At 34.3% G+C, this 9042-nt stretch overlaps 1 protein-coding gene across 8 annotated transcripts in view; it reads right to left on the bottom strand.

Moving 5' to 3' along the window:
* Positions 1-402: 402 nt before the first annotated feature.
* Efa6 (Exchange factor for Arf 6) overlaps positions 403-9042 on the bottom strand; it is an 82284-nt gene continuing 73644 nt past the window's right edge. For 4 of the 8 annotated variants that reach the window (XM_076624841.1, XM_076624844.1, XM_076624845.1 and 1 more), the window contains 7 exons: positions 8614-8807; positions 8343-8535; positions 8078-8268; positions 7620-7836; positions 7391-7535; positions 6910-7053; positions 2994-6364 (listed from right to left, as the gene is read on the bottom strand). In XM_076624841.1, the coding sequence (XP_076480956.1) occupies positions 6116-6364; positions 6910-7053; positions 7391-7535; positions 7620-7836; positions 8078-8268; positions 8343-8535; positions 8614-8807 (1333 nt within the window). In that variant the 3' untranslated portion in view covers positions 2994-6115. Of the gene's footprint in view, positions 2196-2993; positions 6365-6909; positions 7054-7390; positions 7536-7619; positions 7837-8077; positions 8269-8342; positions 8536-8613; positions 8808-9042 lie in introns of those variants that run through there. The other 4 variants (XM_033334944.2, XM_033334948.2, XM_033334945.2 and 1 more) reach the window with 2 other exon arrangements.

The following is a 9042-nucleotide window of genomic DNA, read 5'->3' as shown; positions in this document are numbered from 1 at the left end:
ATCAGAGAAAATATTTCTTCCATTGTCAAATAATATCTTTTTGCATAAGCAGTTTATATATAAAGTGCGTATTCATATGCAAATCCTGTATATATCTTTACTGAATCTACAAAGATTTTAAACGTAACTCTACGTAACTACAGCGTAATGCAATGACATAATGTAAAAGAGCCAAATTTATTCTTTAGCAGCAAATTACATAGAAATCAATTTTCATGAAATAATTTTATAGCAAAATATTGAAGTTTCGACTTTAACGTATTATTTATCAGGTAACAAGAGAAATATTTATGAAATTGTACATTGCATTTAATTTGTTTAATTTGTAACAAAAGGATGTATAAGGAGAAAGTAGTTTAAGGAGAGAGGAATAAAGAAGAAAAAACACAAAACGAGAACAGATCACGTTCACAATTTTATTTTCGTAACTGTAAAATAATATTTACAAAGGAATATATATATTTCATGTACGTGAAGTACACAGTCGTCTTCAAGTTTCGGTTAGTATAAGAAAAAGAGATACAACAAAACTAAAATAATATGTACAATGAGTATTTAACTGTAAGAATGTGTCATGATTAGTTTATACAGAACAAATTATGTCTGACGATATCTTTGAGACATTTGATTGTGCAATTGAATATAAAAAGGGAGAAAAAGATAAAAAAAACTGACAAAATCTTCGATAAACTTTTCGTATTTGTAAATGTAGCTACTGTATGAACACTCGGGAGATAAATCAGACAGAAAGAGAGCAATACAATTACGCAGTATGCAAAAATATGCAATAATATACAAAACAAAACAAAAAAAAAAGAAGCGAGTAGTGACGTAATCGGCGAAATATATACGAACGTAAATGCGAAGAAGAAATACATTGTAAGAAAAAATGTATTTTTAAATGCGATTCTTTGGCATTTATGCACGATATTATTGTAAGGCGGTCTAAACGTTACAACACCGTGATCTATGTACAATTTAAAAAAAAGTAACTATCACCTTAAGCGTAAAAGTAAGTTTGAAGACAAGGTACAACGCTTATAAAAAAGAAAATCACTTGTGTAGATTACTATCGAGGACTCGGACAGCAATATTGCGTTTGTGAAGTTCATTATGTATATGAAAACAAAGTCGGCTTTTCGCAGATTTTATAAATTCGTACTCGATTGGTATACTGCGCAGTAAAACCTATATTCTAATTGTATATTGTATATTCTTTCTAACACAATGATTAATCGAGCGAGAATTTTTCGAGTATTTTATCTAACAAAAGAAAAAAAAGGATGAACGAGAAATACATATATTACATATATATATATAATATAAAAAATATATATAATATATTATATATAATATATTATATATATATATATATAATTATATATATATGTAAGAAAAAGCTTTATCACGTTGAGCGATATCTTTTGCTTTTAATATAGTACAATTGTAATGGCAATCCATGCAACTTGTCCTGAACTTCATGTGTTTACTAAATTTCGTAGCTGATAGTTGTATATTTGTGTAAAAACGTTTTACTCGATAATCCCTTAACGTAACATTAAGTTTCCTTGATTGATGTAACGAGCGATTCTCGAGAGAGTAATTGATCACTTAGATTTCTTTTTTTTTTTCACAGCATTTTTCCTTTCCAACCTTTGATCTTTCGCAACAAGATCAATTAGAAAATCTTCGTTAGGTAAGACTTAATCGAGATGACGTTAGTACCAGTTTGTAATTAAATCTTGAGGCATGTCATAATTTTAAGAATTAAGTTGTAATAAATTTGTTTGATGATAATCTGTAACTTTGTTTCTTCAGGGAATTTCATTTCAATCAAATATTTTATCCTCTATCGCGATTAAAACAAAAGTATTCTATGATTAAAATTGCATTCTTTAATCAGTTCTGTAATAGTGGAAAATGATCTTGAGAAATTTTCCAGCATTTCCATAATACTTTTCAACATTACTTTGTTTCACATCTGATAACAGATTTAGTTGATAATTCTTTTGGTGCAAAATAAAGATTCTCTTAAATAATAGATGCCTACTAATGTAACAACTAGGAACAATGAATTCCAACGTTGACAAATTTTCATTAAAAAAAAGAAAAAAATTTTAACGTTACTTCTGTGCACGTTGAAACAGTTTTGGCGATGGTCTGCTGTCTTCATTCACGATGACACTGGCTCAATCCTGTTGCATGCAATAAATTAATAAAATCATTAAACAAATATAAAATAATATATACAGTACAAGTGAAGTTCTAACATATATATTTAAAGAAATCGAAGTGCATAAGAAAAATGAAGTCAAATTTTGTACATTAACACGAAATCTGTAGACGATATAATTAGACTCATTTCTAAATTTTCAAAAATAATTGAATTGAATTTGTATTAATACTACCTAGTAGCAAAATTTTCTCTTCTGATTACTTTATACATTTTAAATATACTACATATATGAAAGAAAATATTAGTTTCAAATGAATTTCTTTTCAATATAAATTATATAAAGTTTGTATATAAATAGTTGCAATTTTATTCCTTTCATGATTACTGGTGCAACTCTACAACTGAAGATATATGAGAAGTATTAAAGAAAAGTATTACAAAGCAAATTAATTGTATAGAGTGCATAGTTCATGCAATTGTAATAAATACTGGTAATAATATTATTGATTTCATTTTGTATAATGTTGTTCGTAGTAACGTTATTAAGCCACATACTATCACATCAATAGCACATACAGTGCTCCCATTTCTTTCATAAATGATATACAAATAAGAAAGCTAAACATAATATTAATGTAATACTAGCTACCAAAAGTACCATTAATTTTGTGCATGCGGAAAATATTGTGACGTGCAAAATAAGGCAAGATACTGTGCAATATCAATAAAAAAATACGTATCATGTACACATAGTGTATTAGTAAAGTATCTACTGGTATTTAAAACTGTGGGATTATGTATGAAAGTTGCGAATCTATTTAATTTGGAGACTGTTTATCTTTATTGCCATTAGCTTTATATAGTTTATAATAATCGTTATATTATCCACATATAATACAGTTTTATGTACAAGGGGTCTAGTGTACACTATGATTAGATGTAGTGAACGACTTCTTGAGAACGATACAAAAGAATGGTATTTAATAAATAGTAAACAGATAATATCAAAGCGACTACCTACAATCAAAATACAAAAGTAACGAAATAGAGTTTTTACTGATTTATGCTTAAGAATTAATGTATTCGTACTGAGCAGCAACATGATTTACAGGAACCATATCTAAAAACGCTAATTCGACTAGTCAATGAACAGATTTGTTTTGGTGTTCTCTAAGAGAGAAATTTCATTGGAATGCTTGCAATCGATTAATACAAACGTTATACTAAAAATCTGCTAAACTTTGTTTAAAATAGCTAAACTTTGTTCAACATAATCGCACAAAACCATGTATTTTGATTTCTTTCTCTCTCTAACTGAATGGTAAGAAATTAGTAAGTCCTAATACTGCTTTTTCCAAGAGTATAGAAGAGTATCGCTTGATTAAATTCAGAATACAGGCATAAAATAATTACGTAACACTTGCAAGAGTGCCTTTTCTACCATAAAATAAATTATGTGTATAGTTAGTAACTATAAGTAATATCAACAATATATAATCAGTTTAAAAGAAACGTATCAATTGTTCAAGTACTATAACATATTAACCATAAGTATTATCAAAGAATTACATTTTGCACGATATATAACATATAAATATTATTTTTATATATCAATAAAAACCTATTATTTTTCTAAAAATCATTAAAACGCTGAAAGAAGCACCAAGTCAGTTACGTAATACTTTTTATGCAAGAACAATCGTGTGTATACATATACATATATTCGTATATATGTACACGGTATACATATACATACATGTATATATATATATACGTTATTGGATAATTTTCATTTAAAAAGGCTAGAATAATTTCGATAACTTGCTACTTGTTATGCACCTAAACGTAAAGTCGGAACAGTGATTAGAATAAGGTGAGGCCCTACGGTAGTCCTTATCTGCGATATTTTTATGCCGAGAAACGAAGGACTCGATTTCTCTCGTGATTTTTTCTTCCACTTTTATGTTTTTACTCTCCGTTTTATTATATTCGTCGTTGTCGACTAAAACTACCGGAATAACGTTGTTCCATTCGTATCAACCAATTTACCAAAAAACCGCAAAAAGCAACAGCGCGCGATCACAGAAAAAACACATGCACGATGATTCACTGGCTTTCCTCGATCGCGAGGATCGGGCACACGCATAAATCGATCACGCAAAACACATGGAAAAATCGGTGGATGCGGATGAATTGGAATACAAAGACGCGAAACGTATTCGCGGCAAATATACCAAATACAAAAATATATCGTACATTTACGCGTGTAAAATGGCTGATACAGAATTTTCGTCGCAACTGAACAGCTTCGAGCCGGGAATACGCGCCTAGTTAGATTTATATCCAGTCTTTAATTTCATAATACATCGCCGTATTTTTAACATATCATCCAGCGTATCAACTCGCCTTTGTTGAAACCAACAAATGAAAACTGGAAACGACGGCAAAACAACACGCCGTTCTCAACTACTTCTCATTTTTCTCCTCTCGTTTCCAACAAAACGTATGTACCTTTCACTACTTATTTCGATTAGTCTCGTTTATTAGAAAATAAATACATCTATTCAACCTTTAAATAAATAGTCAACAACACGTGCAGAATACCTTGAAATTTCGCGGTATATCCCATCCTTGACATTAATGATCTATAAAAATGTTGTACGCGAGACTCTTCGGCTGATAAAAAGGTCTAGGTCCTTAGGCGGTAAACAAAAAAGACAATGGAAGTGGCGATTGATCATGGAGATATATCGAAAACAGTCTGTCGTTACATTCTACTGTGAGTAGCACACAAAAATAAAGAGGAATAAAAAGAAAAAAAGAAATATGTAAACATAAAAAAATAAAAGCAAATGCACCCACATAATGTGTTATCCTTGGCGAAACTTTCTCGAAATAGCAAGAGAAGAGGACATATTACTTCACGCCACCTGTTACCCGACATAACTAGTTAAATACTTGTTATAAAATTGTTAGCAGCGAACTGAAAAGCGGAAAGCACGAGGGAATGCTTGTGTAAGATACTGGTTTCTTCCATTTTTACGTACGAAGATAGACACAGTTTGGTATAGCAACAAAATACCGTACAATTGTCTTCTTTCCTTTTTTCTTTCTTCTGCTTTTTGATGGCGTGATTTTACAATTTCGTTTAGGTCACTTCTGTACAATATTATGTCACTCTTAATACAGAAATGTTCGATCGAGTTTTACGATACATTTAAAAATCGTATATGTAGCCGTTTGTCCTCTGTACAGGTAGATTTACGTTCGGATGAATTAAACGATGGTCACAGTTTATGAGTATCGTTCCGGCCAATGGAATATTGTTCTATACATAACTGGTCTTATCTTCAGTCAAGGCACGAGTCTTGAATCGGGCCTTGCCAAGTCTTTGTCAACGCTTTAACAAACTACTCGGGTATAATTAGTGAACCGTTTACACTATTACTGCATTAGGTGCGAACCCTGACCCAATCACCAGTTTGTTAGCCGGTCTCTCGCATGGGCGCTTAGAACAGCAGCTTTCTATATAATGAATATGAAGTTCAACAACGACATAGTCATTAAAATTTGGAAACAAGAAAGCAAGAAAGTAAACGGATATCAAATAATATTACGATAAGAGGGAAAAATAAACGATTTAACGATAAAGATCGAAATGGCTGCTGTAGCAGAACGCCGAACGAATGCTAGCACTACCGGTTTGTTTTCTTTTAATGGCCGCTGATAAGTTTACGATTAAATATAGTAAAAGAGAATGGTGAGTACACGATACGCGCGCGCTCGCGCGCAGCAAAGTACAGTACTTAACAAGTGATGCGTCGAATACATCGTTAGGTATTTTTTCGTTAATATTCTCTGCCGAATTTCAGCTGTTGCTTCTGCCTGCGTGCGCAGGTCAGATTAGACCACACATGCTGAAAAGACACCCATCACACGTCAACCAATGTCCCCGCCGTAGTCCTGACCGTTTAGCAGATTACGGTTGTAAATGGCAGCCCTGTAACTGTACCTATTTATGGCTGGCCGATCGGGAACGGGCGGCGGTATCAGTGCCACTTCGGAGTTCAGCAAGGCCCCGCTTCCCTCATCCACCTCGCCGATACTGCTCTCCACCAGTGACGGTTCTACCTCCGTGAATGCCAACCTGGATCGTAACAGGTACGCGTATGTTTTATACCTCTTCAGCTGTAATGATAAACACGCGAAAATTTAGAGATGTCACGTATGGGTATCGTTAAAAATTGTCTTAATATTAAGCGACAAATTTCATTAATCTGGAATGCCTATTAAAACCATACGATATTAGGAATAAATTGTTCTCGTGTAAGTAGCTGTTGATTAACGTAGAAGTGAAAAGAGGTCGACGGGAACTGGAATACGAGAACAGCACACTGATATTAAAGTTATGTAACTGGTTCAGAATGAGGGAACATAAAATATAACGCGGTGAAAGTACCGCGAATTTTCTTTTTCTCATCGGACGTTGTGCAATTCGAGCTTGGATTCGATAAAATATTCTACGAGATGCAGCCAATGAAAACCAATTCTATCGCGTTCTAAGAATTTCTAGAAATCTCTACGCTACGCCTACCGAAACATCTATTAATGTAATCAGAGATACTTAAAGAATTTTTAACATACATAAGGAGAAAATATTTAAATGATATTATAAATTATAAACAACTAATTTCTTTTTAAGAAAAAGGTTGATAACGGATACTATACATTACCTCGTGATGTAAGTAGGCATCTTTTTCCTTATAATTCTGTACAGTGAGAGCCTTAGCTCCTCTCTCAGGCGGATGTCGTCTGTGCTCCTCCAGTTCAGTCTCCAATTTGCTCACCCTCTCCTCATGGTCCCGTAACTGTTCTCTCTGACAACACGTCAAAAAAATCCAACAAACCGTCATTTAACGCGCAACCCACGATGGAAGAAGAATCACGAGACAGAATCTATCTTTCTACTTTTTTTTTTGTTCGTTTAAGACTGGTATTAATTTAATACGTTTTTTACACTACACTCTGTACGACGATTCTAATTCTGCTGTCCGAATCTCGAGTACGAGAACTTAGAGAACGGAGTTCGCTTCGGGGATAGTAGAGGAAGGCTTGCAAATAAAGAAACAACGAAGACAAGATTATATTCGTTTGCGTGGCCGAGCAGAAGAAACCACTTTCCTTAATCTCTTCGATCTTACGAACACTACTCACAGGAGATAATTTCGTGTGGCTACACGGAAGCAGAGGCCGTTGAAATTTTCGCTGAGAACCCACCGCTCCTGCTAGTGGCTGGCAAGAAAAACTGGCGCAAACGAAGTTGATCGTGTCTATCCACGACTGCAGTTCTTTGGAATCACTGAAAATATTCAGTCTCAACTCGTCATACCGATTCACGTTATTAATTACGTTACAACGATTTGATTTGGTAAAAGATAATTACCTCGTTTGGAAGAGATACTCTGCTTGATCAGCAGTCTGTAACCTGAAGACGTGTTCCTTCTTCGTGTAATCGGACGCTTTGGTGGCTAACGCGTGATGAATGCGTATCGCGTTGTGCAAACTATCGTTACGGAAGCCATGCTCGTCTTTGTGCAAATATAATACAAGTTCCCTCAATGTACAATAATACATCTTCCAGCCGCGTTTGCCGAACGGTGCTAAAAAAACCAGTTAAATAACATTTGTATTTCGTTACATTGCAAAATATACGGGACACACATTAGAAATATCAATGAACGATATTTGAATTTCAAATAATTACGAGATGCAGATGAAATTAATCGACATGGCTAATAATCGTCGAGTCACGACAGCGCGATTCTTATTTCTTAGATCATGGCACATATTTGAAATTATTTAAGAAATAAGATGTATCAGAGATCATATAAAATGCATTACTCTTCTTCCCGTTGGAATCGAAGCAACATTTCCGCATAACGTATCCTTTCTTAAACTCCGTAGCACCCGTAACATTTGGCACGTCGAGAAACGGATTTCCGGTACCAGATATCGCTGGACCGTCACCCTGTTGGATCGCCTGATTCGCAGTTTCATCCCCTTCCTCGTCTCTGAACAGCCAATACATCCCACTATATTATAGTATCTCCACGAGTATCTTACAATAATAGGAAAATGTTATATTTAAAAATTCGATGAAACTCACAAGGCCCATTCCAAGGGGAACGATTTGATGGCATTGTAAAGCTGTTTCAGCACCTCTCTGGGGAAGTTATCGCCGTCGTTCAGTTCCGAGAGGTTCTCGATAAATTCGTTACACGACATCTTTCTACCGATATTCTGACCGTGTAAGTCGGTATTGAGCAGCATTATGGCGCAGGTTAAGGTATGAACAGCATCTGAAATTAACGAAACAAGCGAGTAAATAAACATAAATCATCGGCGTGTACAAGGATGCAACAGAGTTGAATGTTTACCCTGAGAATTAAATGCACCCGGATTACAATCGAGAAATCTCTTGGAGAAATGTACAAGAACCCTCTCTCTTTCCTGGGTCTCCCCAGTCAAAGAGAACTGGGCAAGGAACTTTCTGAGAGCCACGTCCAGCGTGTCCCGTTCGAAGCTGAAGTATCTCAAGTATTCTTCGGCTACCGCTCTACTAAAATCGTTGCTGCAATGCCCAAACGAGACAACATCTTATAACATCTTCAAAACAATTTCAAACATGAATTCGCCAAGGTAAACCTTGGTATTCCGCTCAAACATGCTTGAACCTTCTGGGAATATTTGTTAAACTGATATTATTTATAGACTCCAAATTGAAATAAAAAACGAGTCAGTTGATTGATTATTGGTAGGTGAATTTCTAAAATACGATCATTCTCCCAGAAGTGAATTAGATTTCG

This window comes from Bombus vancouverensis, chromosome 15 (assembly GCF_051014615.1).
Source record: "Bombus vancouverensis nearcticus chromosome 15, iyBomVanc1_principal, whole genome shotgun sequence".
NCBI lineage: Eukaryota > Metazoa > Arthropoda > Insecta > Hymenoptera > Apidae > Bombus > Bombus vancouverensis.
Note: the sequence above shows the minus strand (reverse complement) of the source record. Positions and strands in the feature narration are given on the sequence as shown.